Raw genomic sequence first — 18109 nt, 5'->3', positions numbered from 1 at the left:
CCCCAACCCCCTTAAATTTCATCTTTATTTACTTGTCTGTGAGGTCCTGAAAAAGTTCCGATCTTTTAGAATGTAAGAGATATTTTCATAATAATGTGTTGACACAGTCAGTAACCGACCTCATTTTGATTGGATTTAAAGCCTACTCCATGAGATGGAACTCATACCTAACACTGTTAATGAGGCCAAGAACCTAACAGTAGATAGGTCATGGATCCTAGGAGAAAACCTACCACTAGCATTCTGCTAAATTTACTGCACTTCTCAACTGTGGTCGTGACTCCTTAGCAGTTGAATGACCCTTCCACGGGGGTCACCTAAGAGCCTGGGAAAATACAGATATTACATTACAATTCATAACAGTAGCAAGATTACAGTTATGAAGTAGCAATGAAAAGTTTATGGTTGGGGTCACCACAACATGGGGAACTCTATTAAAGGGTCACAGCATTAGGAATGTTGAGAACTTAAGCACAGACAGAACATTGTGCTAAAAGAACACAGTATAAAGTGATTCCTAATGACTTACTGCTCTAGCCATAGGTTGGCACATTTCTCAATACTCACTAGAGAAACTTCTAGCAGTAGATGCCCATTTACACAGAAACTCAACAATTGGTCAACATGCAGAGAAGAAGGGAATTTGAAATGTTCAGCCCCAAATGCATTGTCCACATCTTACCCCTCCCCTCGAGGCTCAGAGATGTGTGTGGAAAAAGGCATGGAAAGATAGTGAGGGCTAGATGTGATGAATGACTTCAAGGCAACCGTGTTTTCCAGGCACTGGAGGGCAGATGTGCAGACGAACTCAGAGAGTCTGTGACAGCACAAGACCTTCACAATCCCAAGCCAGACAAAATCCCAGAAGAGAGAGCAGAAGTGGACACAACGTCCCACCCCTTGCCAGGGAGGTCTTGCCACTTGACAGCGGCGGGGTGAGGGAAAGTCAGCTTCCTTCAGTGGGGCGACCCTGCCATGTTGACCACATTCCATGAACTGGACTTCGGAAGTTCTTCCTCCTTCTCTCTCTCCTCTTCTTCTCTCCCTCCTCCCCTCCCTCCCTTCTTTCCTTCATTGGAGAGAGAGAGAGAGAACCTGAAATTGGGTGGGTAGGGAAGTGGAAGAGGATCTGGAGGAGAATGAAGTGATCAAATTATATTGTATAAAATGCTTAAAGAATTAACAAACAAACAAACAAACAAAAACATGTTTAAGGTTGCATGAGCGTCCCCTGAACATGCCAGCAACAGGGTAGCTATACATGGGTGTGAATGAACATCCAGTTGCCCACAGGCAGCTGATAGCCTATTACCAGGCCCTAGAACCAGAACCCTTCATTGCTGAGGCCCAGAGGACCTGACAGCAGCTGGACACGCCAGCAGGCATCCCTCCCCCAGCTCCCTCCCCCTCAGCCGCCGCCTTGGTTTACTATGAAGCACTCACCTATCCAGATGAAATGCAATTTTTAATTGAGAATTCGTTCCACGTGCTTCTGTGCAGTGGTCTGCATCTTCGATTGCTTGAATAGGAACTTGAGTCTGAAGCCTGTTTTCCTGAGAACCGCAGGATCTCTGTGACTTGGATAGCAGAGAGGCGTCTGGGAGGGCTCAGTGTTGACGGTGCAGCAGAAGCTGTACTTCTCTTCGTTCTTACTGGGTAGGTGACTGTCCCGCAGAAGAATGTGAGACCCCTCTAGATGTACCTGCTTTTGGAGTAGCCTCAGCTCTGTCTCACGGAGCAGGTAAGTACTGGGTGCCTCTAATTCAGCCTCTCAACTCCTCCCACCTCCACTGGTGCAGTTTTCCAGCCGCATTTGTCCTAAACCAAGCAAGTGAGAAAGCGAGATTTTTCAGGAACGGTAGGTGGGGCTGGGCGGAAAGACAGCCAGAACCGCAGCCGCGCCACTGTGATGAGCAAGTATGTAGTGGAGAAATGGACGAGAAAAAGAAGTGCAGTGCATGTTCTGTGGGGAGAGGCAGAACTGGAGATGCAATGGCGGTGAGGAACAGGCTGGTAGAGCCTCCTCTCCCACCTGTACGCCCCAGCAGCATGGTTCCCGCTTCTATCCTGGCCCAATACAAGGAGGCTCCTCTCTGTGCTCACAAGCAGGGCTCTGTGTGTGGCTCCTCAGTGATGGGGGAAAGGAGGTTGAGAGTTGGACTGAGATGTTGGGGAATATTGTTTTAACATGTATTACTTTCCTTTATGTTACATTTGTTTAACTCTGTGAAGCTGTGTTACTGTGCCTGTCTAAAACACCTGATGGGCTAATAAAGAACTGAACAGCCAATTGGTAGGTAGGAGAAAGGATAGGTGGGGCTGGCAGGCAGAGAGAATTAATAGAAGGAGAAAATCTGGGGGAAGAGGTAGAAGGAAGAAGTAGCCAGAAAAGGAGGAGGACGTGAGGAGCCAGCCATCCAGCTACACAGCAAGCCACAGAGTAAGAAAGAATGAAAGGTATACAGAAATAGAGAAAGATAAAAGCCCAAAGGCAAAAGATAGATGGGATAGTTTAAGTTAAGGAAAGCTGGCTAGAAACCAGCCAAGCTAAGGCCAGGCATTTATAATTAAGAATAAGCCTCCATGTGTGATTTATTTGGGAGCTGGGTGGTGGGCCCCCAAAAGAGTGAAAACAAAGAACACCACCAAGATGCATTCCTTTAACCCTGTGTCTTGATCTTGACCCCAAGAACTGTCTCCATTCCATCCCAACCACATCAAGGACATTGCCACTCTCTGCAATGGCTCCACTTCTGGAATGTTCCTCTGAAATATTTCATGGTCCCATAGTTGGTTCTCTCTGCTTGTGCCTCCTGTATGTCCCACTTTCAGATTAGAGAGGAATCGTAGATCCCTCCCCCCCCCTGCAGTGGGTGCTCTTACTCCTGTCTTGGGGAGCCTGCCAGGCTTCCTAAGAGGTGTGCCCAAGTTTTCTCCAACAGAACCCCTGGAACAGGCTTGTTGTCTACCTGACCTCCAAGTCTCTAGAGGGGCCTGGAGGTCTTTGCTTTCATAACCTACTGGACTATACTTTATCTAGATGTCAATTGGCTCTGCTCTGGCTGGTCTGGACACAGAGCAGAAATATCCAGTGAGGCGAGGCCAGACATGGGAGCCTCCTGAGAGACCTCGCTGGTGGGGATAACCTCTGCTAGTCTGCATATCTGGTCCTAGGTTTCTGTGGTCCAGGCCCTGCTTGCTGATTGCTATTCTTATGTTGTCTGTAGTGTGAAAAGCTAAATGTGTGGAGGATGTGTGCATCCATTAGCTTGAGCCACGCCAAGGCTCTGTCACTGCTTGGATTGAACCAAATCTGGCTCCATGGTGTCTACCAGTTGCCCAATGCCCTGCCTGAGGCTGGCTATGTTGGCAGGGGATGTCAGAAACACCGTTCTATGAACTGAGAAGGCCCAAAGGAGTGAGGACACCATTGTGAAACAGCCTCATGTCTTTAAGGTAACTGGAAGACCATTTGCCAAACAAAGCCTTGGTTTTGTCTCTCCAGAAATATCTCCTTTTCCTCCTTCAAGTGGCTCTAGTGAGTCCTGTAGCATGAATCTTAAAAGTTCTTATTAATAAAATCAAACCTGGAGCCAGGTATTGGGGTGAATGCTGGAAGATCAGAGAAGCAGAACAAGCCACAACTACCTCACCTTGTTAGTTCCTCAGGTGATCCTGTTTCCTTAGGCTGGAAGCCTCTGAGTCCTCATCCAGAATGGATCTCAGCTGAACTGTGCTGCTCAAAGCCTAAAAGCTTAATCAGCCAATTGCTTCTAGTTTCTGGTCCTCACGCCTTATCTATCTTTCTGTTTTTGCCATCACTTCTTGGGATTAAAGGCACGTCACCATGCCTGGCTGTTTCTAATGTGGCCTTGAACTCAGAGATCCAGAGGGATTTCTGCCTCTGGAATGCTTGGATTAAAGGTGTGAGTGCCACCATTTTCTGGCCTCTTTATCTAGTGGGCTGTTCTGTTCTCTGACCCCAGATAAATTTATTAGGGAACACAATATTTTGGGGAACACAATTCCACCACAGAGTCCTGGGCTTTGAATCTCTAGTGCACTTCTGATAGAACACCCTGGATTAGATTCCAGGTCCCCAGATCTCCTTACAGCTGTCTGCAAAGAGAAGCCAGCTGCTGCTGCTGCTACACAGGCTGACTCGGGGCCCAGCAGGGCCAGCTCACACACACATCCCACTTGTTGTAGGGTTTCTCTTGCTGTGAAGAGACACCATAACCACTGCCTCCCTTATAAAGGAAATACTTAATTGAGGAGGCTCATTTGCAGCCCAGAGGCTTAGTCCATTATCATCATGGCAGGAAGCAAGGCAGCACGCAGATAGCTTTGGTGCTGGAAAAGGAGCTCAGAGTCCTTACATCTTGACCCAAAGGCAACAGAAAATGGTCTGTCTCACTGGACATGGCTTGAGCATGTATGAGACCTCAAAGTCCACCTCCACAAGCGACACACTTCTTCCAACAAGGCCACACCTACTCCAACAAGGCCACACCTCCTAATAGAGCCACCACGCCCTTTGAGGGCCATTTTCTTTCAGACCATCACATTACTCTTATTAGAGTTCAGTCTGTGCTAGTCACAGTAGTTTCTGTCTCAGTCCCTTTCAGAGAAAGAAAATTAGACAGAGACTTAAAAGGACACTGTCTTAGTCAGTGTTCTATCGCTGTGAAGAGACACCATGGCCAAGGCAGCTCTTATAAAAAAGGAGCATTTCATTGGGGGCTTGCTTATAGTTTCAGAGAGTTATTCATTTATCCTCATGGTGGGGAGCATGGTGGCACACATGCCCTGGAGAAGTAGCTGAGAGCTATTTCCTGATCTGCTGGTGGAGGGGGGAGGGAATTGGGGGGAAGTTGTGGGGGGAAGGAAGGAGACTGGGCTTGACATGGGCTTTTGAAAGCTCAAAGCCCACATCCCAGTGACCTATTCCTCCAATAAGGCCATACCTCCTAATCCTTCTAAACCTTTTAAAGAGTTCTACTTTTTGGTGAGTAAGCATTCAAACACATGAGCCTATGGGGGCTCAAACCACCACAGACCCAAAAGGCAAACTGTCTATATTTTTAAAACTTACCATTTAAACACATTCATTGATATATAATTCACATACTATGAAATTCACTTAAATAAGTAATCCAATGGTTTTTAGTATATACACAAATCGTGTAGCCACTATTGCAATCTAATGTCAGGAAATTTGTCCCTCAAGAAGGAACCCATTACCTATGGGGCAGCTTCTCGCCCTCTCCCTCCTCACACTGTAGCAACCAGTAAGGTACTGTCTCTGCGATATTCTCAGTCAGTTACTGGTGTTTCTTATAATGGAGTGGTTTAATAGGGGACCTTTGATGTTTTTAAAGTTCATGTAGTGTGTACCAGCATTACACTCCTTTGGTTGTGGAATGGTATTCGTGTGTGCACATACCTCATCTGCTTGCCCATCAGGTTATTTCCTCCTTGACTCTTGTGGTGAGTGAGTACTTCTGTAAAAGGTGTGCATGTTTCTGTGTGGGTGTGTGTTGCTGTGTCTTGCACACATCTAGGAGTGGAATGTAGTTATGTGGTGAACCCTGTTTCCTGTATTTTCCTAAGGGGCTGCATTCCCCCTGGTATCCCCATGGATGTGGAGCAGGGGCTCATCGTGGGTGCTGATGATCAATGGTGTTGGCTGCCTTTGCCTGTAAGGCCATGTTCTATTTGAGTTTCAAAGTTTTATTTACTTTTATGTGAAGGGTTGTTTTCTCTTCATGTCTGTAAGCACACCGTGTACATGCAATGCCTGTGGTGGCCAGGAGAGGGCATTAGATCTCCTGGAACTGGAGTTACAAACCGTTGAGCAGCCACGTGGTACTCTGGGAACCAAACCCTAGCCCTTGGAAAAGCAGCAAGTGCCCTTCACCAATGAACCATCTCTTCAGCCACACTGCACTGCCCCCATCGATTCAAACATACGCAACACCCCACCCCGGCATCCATGTGTTAGCTCTGCGCTAAGCTCTAGAGTATTGAGGTGGCCTAAATAAACACAATCTGCTCATCCTTCTTACCTTCAGCCCAAGGAGTGCAAACGTGAAAACAATACGGGCAACTGATAAAAAAGCATGGCCCTGGGAAGTCACCCACAAGGTGACCACAACTCAGACCTAAAAAAGAAAAGGGGTTCTGAGATCTTGTTTCCAGACCCAGAGTGAAATCAGACTTGAGCATAAGTGAAGCCATTCAGCTCTGAAGCTGACATCTTTAGATCTTCAGAAATGACAGATTTGCAGCAACAGATTCAGTTGTTCGGTGTGGTGTGCCATCGGCTGCTGGCAGCTGTGGGGTCCCCAGTAAGAGGCAGCACATCATATGAAAGTTTGCACCTAGACAGAAGCCAGCAGGGTGTGAGATCGGAAGAGCAAGAGGGGAGGGTCACTTGCTGTTTGATGGGTACTGAGTGTGAGACCAGAAGGTTTGGAGATAGAGGGGCAGAGTGGGTGTGTTATGCATTGCACTGTGCATTCGGAAGTGGCTAGGGTGCTCACTATCCTGTCGTGTTTACTGTAGCACAGTAACAAGAATAAATAAGTACCCACAGAGTTCCTCCCAGGTCACCTCCTCTGAAGGATGAGAACACGCAGCAAAGCCGGATTGGCCGGCTGCTGGTCCGGTCCGCACCTGCCCCCGCGCTCTCTCGGGTTTGCCAGTGCTCAGCCCAAAGCGTGACACCCGCTGGGTCTACCCAAGACCCAGGACCCCAGACTGCTACGCCGGTACAGATGGACGCCCGGGCGCCGGAAGTTCCTTGCGGGGACATACTGCAGAACGCGGTGAGTGACGCGTGCCCTAGCGCTCTGTGGACTGAGGTCACGGACTTGGGTACTGGAAGGGATCGAGGCCATAGCCTTAAGGGGTCTGGGGAACCGAAGTCGTGAGCCAAAGAGGTAGATGGCGGACGCTGGGCAGCTGGGGATGAAACTTGTTCCTATAGAGCCCGGATCCTTGTCCCGCACGGTGCTCAGTCTCTCCCCTCCCCCACTTCACTCCTGTCCTACGTCCCTAGCCTTCACAGAGTCCTTTTCCCTTCCTCCAGGTCCCGTCCCAATGACCCAGGTCCCACCACCTTTCCTTTCCCTCCTAAAGGCTCCGCCTCAAGCCCAAGCCCCTCCCCATTCCTTTCCGCTCTGGTGTCTTCTCTGGCTACTGCCAAAGCAAGTCTCTCTCCCTGAGGGATCCTTACGTTCGTCCTATTTCAACGAAGAATCTGCTAGAGTCCACTTCATCTACATCGTTCTGAAAGGCCACCTGCGATAGAGAACCAACCTACACAGGAAAACGCAGGGTCCAGGGGCCAGGACCTGCAGTTCTGTTGGTGGGATGGGCACCAAAGGTGTTGGGACAGGGAATCACACAAGGTAGACTCACCCAGGATGTGTGCACTTTAAAGCATCAAACAAACCTAAAACCTGGCTGTCACCACTGTAGCATTTCTGTACGCGTTGTGCCGTACACTATTAAACGGCCAAAGCACAAAGGGCCCACTGGCCTTTGATTCACCCTGGACTGAATGATTCCCGTGTTAACATCTACAGTGAGACGACTTATACCTCCGCTCTCATGCTTTAGATCATTTCCATCATAGTGCTCATGATGGGCAGAGGCCTGTAATCCCAAGGCTGGAGAGCTGAGGCAGGAGGATCTGAGTTCTAGGTCAGCCTGAGGTACATAAACAGACCTGGCCTCAAAAGACAAAACAAGTGCCCTGCACTGTGGGAAATAACTTACATTCCCAACACTGCGAGGCAGAAGATCACTGAACACTGGAGGCCAGCAGGGTCCATAGAGTTCCAGCCGAGTCAGGAATATGTAGAGAGGCCCTGTCTCAAACAACAGAAAACAAACCAAAACAAAAATCAATGGGCATGTATGTTCAGGTACTCCATGATATTTACAATGTGCTACACTAATAATAAATACCTTATTCAGCTGGGTGGTGGTGGTGTACTCAGGAGGCAGAGCCAGGTGGATCTCTGTGAGTTTAAGGCCAGCCTGATCTACAGAGTAAGATCCAGGACAGGCACCATAACTATACTGAGAAACCCTGTCTCAAAAAAACAACAAAAACAAAACAAAACAAATACCTTATTCAGTTACCTAAGGTTCGTTTTCAGGCACAAAATCTACTTCAAGAGCTTGAAGACCACTTCCGAGCCCTGACTACAACGTTAAACAGCAGAAATATCCTTTCCTGGTCTTACTAAACACTGTGAAGCCTTTGGGTGGTCTCATTGCAGCGTCTTGTTCTCTGATAGTGGTGTCTGATTGCTTACACATGGTTTCCCAGAGTTTACATGTGTGCTTCTGTGTGGCATCGGGCTGTATTAAATATTATTTGCTTGTCACAGGCTCTGCTTCCTGACTGGCTGGCAATGCAGGGTATTTGAATGGCCAGTAGAGAGCTCAGAGAACAGATGCACAACTCTGGCTAAGGGGCTGCCTGGCAAGCCTAATTGAGCCAGTCTGGTCTGTAGCGCAGACTCCGCAGCAATGGGGAACCTGAGAGAGCAGTGTTAATGGTCTCCGGCAAGGAGCCATTCCTAGGACATTCCTTCCATTTGATTGGAACAAGCCAGGCAGTGTTTTGTCTCTGAAGAATGAAATCAGTTAGAATTGAATGTTCAGTCCCAACTCCACATGTTAGTGAACATCTATATATTTAGAATGGCCAGTTGGGATTTGGCGAGTGTCTGAGTGACTTGTTTAAACTGATTCTGTGATGGTTCTGCTTGTGAGTTCATTGGAATACAATTGTTTTATAAAATTTAAAAATGAAATAGAAGTATTTACAGTTTGTGTAAATCTAGGTTAACATCTGCTCTAAGACATGCCCAATCTAAGGGTTTTTTTTTTTACATGATTAAATTCACTTTAAAAAATTATATTAAGGAGATAAAGAGATGGCTCATCCGTTAAAAACATGTGCTGCTCTTGCAGAGGACCCAGGTTTGGTTCCCAGCACCTATACAGTGGCGCTCAACCATCTGTAACTCCAATTTCAGGGGGTCTTACACTTCTTTCTGGTCTCCTCAGGCACCAGGCATGTCTGTGGTGAACATACATACATTCAGGCAAAACACTTATACATAAATATAAAACACAAATAAATCAATCTTAAATAATAAATCAAGTGAAGTGGGTCATTGAAATGACTCAGCCTGGAAGAGCACTTGCTGCCAAGCCTTATTTCCATCCATGAGGTCCATCCTGAAAAGAGAGAACTACCTCCAGAAAGTTCTCCCCTGACCTTCAAACCCATGTCATTTACACACACACACACACACACACACACACACACACACACACACACACACACAAAGTACTTAAAATAAACCACTAAGAAGTTTGTTTTAAAAAGAACTAATTCCCTTCATAGTTACACTTAGAGTTTGGCTAAAGCTTACCAAACTCAAGTCCTCAAGCTATGAACAAGTCCGGGGCAGGGGGCTGTTTTCAAACGTAGTCCACCGCTGAAGGTAGTAAAATACCATGTGCTAAGAAAAGCTGAGGAAAGTGTAATGACACTGACTTTGGACAGCCTGACTTCCTCACTGAAAGCTGCTCTCACACATGCCGAGGGACCTGTGCAGAGCAAGGGCAGGTTAAGGAGGGAGCCATCCATGAGTCAGGCTAACTGGACCGCATGTGCCATTCTCCTTGACATTGTACTGGAAGAAATGGGAAGTCGCATCGAGGACTTACAGAAAAACGTTGATGACCTAATGGTTCAAGCTGGAATCGAGAATTCTATCAAAGAACAAACAGTAAGGGCTTGGTTAAGACATAGCCTTTGGGTATCTTGACTTCTTTCACCACTATGTGAATTACTGTCAATGTGTTACATGAAAACATGTACTACTGAGAGATGCTTCCACGTGCTGATTTACAACTAAAACATGGTCATCATGCCTTCAAAGTGCATATTCCAGGTGGAAGTGATCACTTGAAAATCAGATTTTATTAAAGTATTTCTCACCCTTACTCCTTAAGTCAGTTTATAGCCATAACACAAATTACAATGAAAGGCTGGGATTCCTGTCTGAGATAATATATTTGTTTGATCATTTGAAGAAGACAGATGCAGCCAGGCATGGCGGTGCACATCTTTAATCCCAGCACTCATGAGGCAGAGGCAGGTGGATCTCTGTGAGTTCAAGGCCAACCTGGTCTATAGAGCAAAACCCAGGACAGCCAGAGCTACACAGAGAAACTCTGTCTCTTAACACATCCCAATAGCAGCTTGGAGGATGACATTCAGTCTCTGCCATGGAAGCATTCCCTTTCTAAGGAATTTTATTCTTGAGGAGCAAATAAGTGCTGTTTCAAATCTTAGACTGTGTGTATGGCCATGTGACATACATGAAGATAGATGATTTTATAAAATACTTAGGCATGATATGACTTGGTGTTCTGAATATATACATGGTTTCAATGAGTGTTTTTATGTTAGCATAAAAATGGGTTTCATTGTGGAATTTTTATTTCATCTTTATATCTAGTGTGTGTGTGTATATATATGTATGTGCACATGCATGTATGTGATTACACATGTGCCATGGCAAGTATGTGGAGATCAGAGGACAGACAACATGTAGAAGCGGCCTCTCTTCTATCATGAGTCTACTAGGAATCCATCCAACTCAGGTCATCAAACTTAGTGGCAAGTACTCACACCCCTGAGTCATCTCACTGGCCCCATTATGGCATTATTATACACATATGACATTCTACTTTCTTCTCCCCCACACCTCCCCCACCCCGCCCTTCAACTGCTGCCCCCACACAGACATCGAACAATTTAGATACCTTTGTTTACTTCTGTCTCACAGTCAATTTATGGTAAATTACCCCTCCTTATCCAGCTAAATCAGAGCTAGGTCACCTATCAGTGATGTATGAATATCCAAATCAGTAGCTTCAAAACACTGGAGAAACAAGCATAGGGGAGATCCCATCCCCCAAACTCAAAATGACAAAATAAAAATAAAATGTCTGACTGAAGGCAAAACGTGCAACTATTCCTACAAAAGTACTACCAGACATGTCTCGTTCACCCAGGTGCCTCCAGGCACTGTGGACTCCAAACCTTCCACCCTCCCACCATCAAATCCTCATCTTTTAAATCCAGGGCAATAGGGCGTCAGCGGGAACAGGCAGGCCTGGATTCTCTGATACACTGGCTTGAGTGCTACCCTGGTAGTCACTCTGCAGGGTGAACTTCCCAAGCTCTGACTTCTGCATCCAATGGGTTAAAAAACCAACTAGATGTAGGCTTAGATGTCCAATTGAGTGTTTAATTGTCAACATTTTGCTTCCTTAGTGCACACAGTCACGAAAGGCAACGTGGCTGAGGCCAGCTAGCTATTTAAAAGCCCTCAAGACCTTTCAGGTTTTACAAAGACCTTTTAGAAAGAGGAAGTAATCAGAATGCTTGTACCAATTTGTGCTTGTGGCACAGCCATATCTGATGGGAACGGCAAAAGTCATAAAGCCAGCCGGCTGCTCGACAAAGATCCAGCAGAGCTGAGCCGCATGATGGCCACCATGCCACCTTTGGTTTTCATCTCCACCTGCTGCATACTTGTACAAGTTGGGGATATTAGACTGATGGACAATTCCTTATGAATCATTTATACCTTCTCCCAGGAGTATTGCTTCTAAGCTTCCCCAGGAAAGTCCTGAACATGCTACCCCTCCCGCTTTTAGGGAGATATTCTTATCTACTTGAAGGTCTTATGCTTTGGAGGTTGTGACACATAAAGAAGCCAGGGGTCTCTTTACTAGGCTATGAGACATTTTTGAAACTTCCGTCTTACTCAGGACGAGATAGTCAAAACAAAGTAAACTTAAAAAGGTTAACAAGATTCGATGGGCTAGAGGAGATGGCTGCAGATCAGATTGTAAGCCTCTTCCCACTAACCACTCAGGCATTTATGTGACATGTACAGCAACAAAGTTAGATTAGCTGAAGTTACCACGGCAGAATTTGAATAATAACTGCAGCAGCTTTGGCCTGGGGATTTTTCTTGGGCACTCTGACATTTAAGAGTTAATAAGGGAGCCGGCGGTGGTGGCACACGCCTGTAATCCCAGCACTCAGGAGGCAGAGGCAGGTGGATCTCTGTGAGTTCGAGGCCAGCCTGGTCAACAGAGCTAGTCCAGGACAGGCTCCAAAGCTACAGAGAAACCCTGTCATGGAAAAAAAAAAAAGTCGGGGAGAAAAACAAACCAAAAAAAAAAGTTAATAAGGGGCTGGAGAGATGGCTCAGAGATTAAGAGCACTGGCTGCTCTTCCAGAGGACCTGGGTTCAATTCCCAGCACCCACATGGCAGCTCAAAACTATCTGTAATTTCTGCTCCAGGGGATTCAACACCCTCACACAGACATATATGTAGGCAAAAATCAATGTACATAAAATACAAATAAATTATTTTTTAAAAAAGAGTTAATAATATACTGCTTGGGACATAACAATACACGCAGGCTGACTTGAAGATTTTGTTTTAGTCTAGCATCCTTGAAGCAATCAAAGCTAGCAGCCTGAGAACAGGCTGACATGTGCATCTAGATTCTTAAAAATTGGGTTCTGGGTTAATGAGTAAAAATGATAACTTAGTTTATCAATGATGTCAAAACTTGAGGGAAAATGATTACAAATGCTAAATCTGTCATAATTTACCAATGATGACTAAAAGATGAACAAGGAAAAGTGAAACACATGTCCAAAAACAAAAATGATAAGATCTATGTTTTTGAAACAATATAAATCTATCCCTGCTTACTAAATTTTGTATAAATAAAAAAGCACCCTGGCTGCTATTGAGTCAAGCTGAAAGATTCTCCCGACCATCATGCCTGGCTCATTCTTTCCCCTGCCAACTCCTTCCTCTGTTGGGACCTGTCCACCACCAGGCATGCTTGCTCTTGGCTGGGAGTTTCACTGCAAACCCTACACTTGTTCTCCCATTGGGGAGACAGCCCCATACCCTTACTAAAAACTCTTACATTTGATGGGGTAGGATTTTATCTGTGCTCCTAAACTGTACAATCTTTTCCAGCATGCATTAAATGCAGAATTTTGCCTAGAAAGTTCCTGCCCCCTACACACGAGAGGACAATGAGTTGGGGGTGGTTAATCCCAGTGACAGGCTCCGTGCTGTGGTTCTGATGCCGGTGGAGTGCATACTGTTCATTCAGTCTGAATTCTGGATCCACACTGACTCTTATCCAAAGAAAGGGAACATCTATCATTTAAGTATTTCTCTATACTGAATTTTGCCTATATATAAATGTTTAACAATTACTAGTAGTTATGGAATTTTATTGAAAACTACTCTTGAACTTATGTAACTGAATATTAATGAATCTGTATATAAAACCATGTAAGTAAACTAATCTCTTTCAAAATTCTCTTTCAGACCTGAAGATGTTAAACAAGTCACATGAAATTGCTAAAATGGAATCTATACTGTTTGAATAATCTATGCAGTATGAATTTTGATGTTCGGTTTTTAATTTTTTTTTTTTTTTTGGAAACTTGAAATCAAACCCAGGGCCTAAAATGTAATAGGTGAGTGGCTACCACTGAGCTATATGCTAACCCATTAAAAAGTAAAATTTGTTTAAGCAAAAAACTGAAACAAAAGCAATAAAATAGAAGGTGACTTATTTACCAAAAATGAGACTTGTAAATAATGACAAAATATTTCTCAATGCATATTTGTAAATAATCGAAATAAAATATCCATTATATTAGTTGACATATTTTCCAAATTAAAATTCTACATTGGTTTTAAAAAAATCAGTCATCTGCTATAGTGGCTTTTAGTTATTTTTATTTTTTATTAATTTTTTATTTTTCTTACAATATATTTTTTAAGAATTTTTAAAAAAGATTTATGTATTTATTATGTATACAGCATGTATGACTGCAGTCCAGAAGAGGGCACCAGATCACATTACAGATGGTTGTGAGCCACCTTGTGGTTGATGGTGGAAGAGCAGCCAGTGTTCTTTCTTTTTTTTTAAAGATTTATTTATTTATTTATTATGTATGCAGTGTTCTGTCTGCACATATCCCTGCAGGCCAGAAGAGGGCGCCAGATCTCATTACAGATGGTTGTGAGCCACCATGTGGGTGCTGGGAATTGAACTCAGGACCTTTGGAAGAGTAGTCAGTGCTCTTAACCTCTGAGCCATCTCTCCAGCCTCTCTTAACAATGTATTTTATCATATTTCCCCTTCCCCTTACTCCTCTCACGTCCTTCCTCTCCCCTCTTACTCACCTGATTTCATATTCTTCTTTGCAGCTGCTTTTACTATTTTTATTTTCTTTTTAATCAATACTGTGTTCTTCTAAGCATATGAGCCTGTTAACATTTTTTTGAGATTTTTTTTTTTATGTGTATGGATGTTTTACTTACATGTCTGTTTGTGCATCGTATGTATGCAGTGTTTGCCAAAGGCCAGAAGAGAGCATCGAGTCCTATGGAACTCGAGTTAAAGATGGTTGCTAGCTGCCATGTGGGTGCTGGGAACCAATCCAGGTCCTCAGGAAGAGCATCTGGTGCTCTTAAGCCACTGAGCCATGTCTATAGCCCCATATGTATCTGCTTTTCCGTAGCTAGTCTAGCTCCCTCCTGCTAGTCACGCGTGCCTTCAAGACTCAATATCATATAACCAGGCTAAGCAAACTCTGCAGCAACTGCTCTACAAAATGAAGACCCCAGAGTGCAGCCAAGTCAACACATGGGAACTAGCAGCAAGCTTGGCCTCAGAACCCTGTTCCATAGCAACCAGACTGTCCTTCATCCCTCACCTTGGGGCAGATGCTTTTCTTCCAAAGAGAGTTTTCCTGTGCCTTGAGGTTAACCTCACCCCACTAAGGAATCACTGAAGGATAGATAATTTGCTAGGCCATTCAGCCTTCAAATAGTTACTCAAACCAATGAAAGATAGCTATTGTCATCTAAAGGGTCTCTCATTTATAAAAAAGGTATTCCTACATAATAAAAACTTAAAATCACCTGTTCTTCCACCAATTGGCCACTGATGACACTTGTCCTATGGAGTTTAATATGCTCAATCATGTTACCTATAATCTCATAGCCTATTCTCTTTACCTATCATAACATTGTGCCATGTGAAAATTTCACATGTTTTTCCCCCAGTGGCTGCCTAATATTCCAGTATATGGCAATAATCATCTAGGAAACTAAAGGTTTACTAATTCTTGGACACTGAGATCATTACTCATTTTCATAATATTATTAATAATGTCATTGTGAGAAATTACCCACAAACCCTCTGCACACTTCAGCAAGTCAAAAGTTTGACTAAATCCAGAGCATTCAGCCAAACATACCTAAGAAGGGAAGTACCATCCAATCTTCCCAGTGATGGTAGGTATCTTTTGATCTTTAAACGTGTGCCTTAAATTGGATCATTCAAGTTTGGTGGTCTTGGCGGTTTGAAATCATAGTAGTGCTATTTGGCTATGCTAAATTTCAAAGTATCTTAGCCATAATTGTAATTTTAGCAGTCTCAGTGGCTATTTGAAGAAAGTCAAATCTGAGACCTCATCATCTGAATCATGAAAGCTAGGCAGTGGCACATGCCTGCAATCCCTGTGATAGGGAAACTGAGGCAGGAAGACAGTGAGTTTGAAGCCATCCTTGGCTCTATGGTAGATACCTGTGTCAAAATCAAAATCAAACAAAAAATGAACAAACAAAACCCCCACAGATTGAGATTATCCCATAAATGACTTCTCACTGGCCTTCTGTGAGCCTTTATATGTTCATCCATCTTATTTTCCTTACCCTACCTTTGGCTTTAGTTTAAAATTAACAGCTTGTGGGGAGTCGCTTTTGATCCCAACACCCGAGAAACAAAGGCTGGCAGATCTCTGTGAGTCTGTGAATCCTGGTCTACTTAGGGAGTTCTAGGCCAGCCAGGGCTACAGGGTTAGACCCTGTCTCAAAAACAACAAAAGTACAATTTTTATGTTTTTAATCAGTTGAAATTTTAATTTATGGATGGGATCACACCCCTCAAAGAGACTCCCCCATACTTTAATTTTGGGCTATGCTCACTGTGCTGTCTGTCATGCCTTCTCTGTGGTTCCAGAGCAATCCGGAGCTGCCCACCCTCAGATCTCCTCAATGGACCAGTGTGAACACAGTGTGTTCCTGTGTTAGGGCTTTGTCTTGTTTGCTCTAAGGCTGCACAGGCAGTCTACAGCCAGCTGCACCTTCCTGTTTGCTGTACTGGGCTCAGCAGCTGGTACCTGGGGCCCTGGAGCAACAACTCAGTGCTATGCAGCAGACACTGAACGATTGTGTAGTTTCTTTTCTAATGGCGCTGCAATAAGGCTGCCGCTTTGCTTGTGTACGCTAGTGACGCTGTGGATCTCTGCAAACTTGATTCCGTCCTGCTCTGAGCTCCCTGGGTTTACTTCCAAGCTTACTCTTCTCTGTCTTGGTAAGTCCTGGACATTACCTAAAGGCATCCTGGAATGTTTGGAGACGAACCTCCAAGTGCTAAGAAAACCACCAGCTGGTTTCAGCTGGATCCAAGCAGGAATGCAAGATCAAGTCAACCGTTCTGCAGTTCAGGAGCACCAGTGAAGATGTTTACTGAGAGCCAGCTGAACCTAACTTCTGTGTCTGTGATGGTCTGAATGTTTACAGCCCCTCAACTGGTATGTTTGTATGCAGACCCCAGTGCAGCTTTATTTGGAGAGAAGGCCTCTAAGGAAGTAATTAAGGATAAATAAGGTCACAAGGGCAGGACCCTGATCTAGGAGGTCTGGTCTGGTGTCCTCATGAGAGACAGAAGTTTGCTCTTTCTCTGTGTGCACACTAAGGACAGGCCATGAGAACACAGTGAGAAGGCTGCCCTCTGAAGCTGAACTGTCTCCGAACCTTGGCCTTGTGCTTCTAGAACTGAGAAAATCCATTTTCCTTGTGTAAGCCAGTCTGTTCATTCTGTTAGGACAGTCCAAGCAAGCTGGTAACAAAAGGTATACAAGGAGCATGGAATGCAAACTGTCTGCTTTCCTTTCCCTCAACATCTGAAAAGCTATTATCAAAAAAGTGTAATGTAACTTAATACAATTCACCCTAATTCAGTAAAGAACTATTTGACCTTATGTTCATTGTACAATGTAATTCTAGACCATGTTCCTAATCTCAAAGAAACTCCACAGCCATTTGCTACGTACCCACTTCTTTACGCACCAAGTCCTACACAATCACTTATTCACTTTCTGTCTGAACAGACTTGCCTATCTGCACATTATATCTGTTCATCCAGTGATGGACACCTGGGCTTCCACATTTGGGCAGCTGTGGATAAAAGTTTCTGTGTGGACATTTGTTCTTTTTTGTGGGGGCAGGGCTATACCTAGGAGTGGTAGGGCTATACTATAATATCATACTGAAATTCCCGAGGACATACCTGTTTTCCAATGTGGCTACATCCCATTATAGCCCCACCAGCAGTTTATGAAGATTACAATTTCTCTCCATATTCACCAACACTTGTTATTGCCTGTCCCAGTGGAGGAGAAATGTGTGGGAGTCTGTCGGAGTCCAGCTCCAACCTGCTTCCACCTATCGAAGGGTTCTTGGGTGGAGGAGAGAGGAATGAGGAAATATTAGATAGAAAGATAGAAGGAGACAATAAGAAAGACAGAGACACAGGATAGCTTCAGGAGGGCCCTGGGTCAATACCCAGATGCCCAGAGCTTTATTCAAAAAGGTTTTTTATAATATGCCAAGGGGAAAGGCAAAAGACCTCCCCCTTGCAAGATCAAAGCACACTGTATAGCCAAGTAAGACTCTTCCAAACACCTGGCAACCACACCTTTGGTCAAATCATCCTATAATGCAGCCCTGCTGGGTAAAGCAAGCTCAGATTCCCTGGCCCTGAGCAAGGTCTCACTAGGAAGCCTCTGTGGGACACCACAGAAATGGAATCAAACTGTGGCTGATTCCATCTCCTTCCTTAATAGTGTTGTTGAGTATTTTTATGTTTTCTGGCCATTTC

At 44.6% G+C, this 18109-nt stretch overlaps 1 protein-coding gene across 2 annotated transcripts; it reads left to right on the top strand.

Annotated features, from left to right (window-relative positions):
• Positions 1-1548: 1548 nt before the first annotated feature.
• Hsbp1l1 (heat shock factor binding protein 1 like 1) lies at positions 1549-13606 on the top strand. Of its 2 annotated transcripts, XM_036204258.1 has the most exons (5): positions 1549-1741; positions 6611-6830; positions 8172-8238; positions 9727-9821; positions 13477-13606. In XM_036204258.1, exons 2-5 carry the CDS (start codon positions 6780-6782, stop codon positions 13480-13482), a joined length of 219 nt encoding a protein of 72 aa, XP_036060151.1. In that variant the 5' UTR covers positions 1549-1741; positions 6611-6779; the 3' UTR covers positions 13483-13606. The 2 variants fall into 2 exon arrangements, with proteins under 2 accessions (XP_036060151.1, XP_036060150.1); XM_036204257.1 differs by lacking the exon at positions 1549-1741 and having other exon boundaries at positions 6504-6830.
• Positions 13607-18109: the final 4503 nt, after the last annotated feature.

The sequence above is a fragment of the Onychomys torridus genome, chromosome 13 (assembly GCF_903995425.1).
Source record: "Onychomys torridus chromosome 13, mOncTor1.1, whole genome shotgun sequence".
Lineage (NCBI taxonomy): Eukaryota > Metazoa > Chordata > Mammalia > Rodentia > Cricetidae > Onychomys > Onychomys torridus.
Note: the sequence above shows the minus strand (reverse complement) of the source record. Positions and strands in the feature narration are given on the sequence as shown.

Excerpts from the sequence above, each read along its gene's own strand:
- Hsbp1l1 (XM_036204258.1), top strand. The coding sequence starts at position 6,780 with ATGGACGCCCGGGCGCCGGAAGTTCCTTGCGGGGACATACTGCAGAAC. Across the intron at positions 6,831-8,171 it reads GGGACATACTGCAGAACGCG|GCACAAAATCTACTTCAAGA; the intron begins GTGAGTGACGCG and ends GTTCGTTTTCAG. Across the intron at positions 8,239-9,726 it reads TACAACGTTAAACAGCAGAA|TGGAAGAAATGGGAAGTCGC; the intron begins ATATCCTTTCCT and ends TTGACATTGTAC.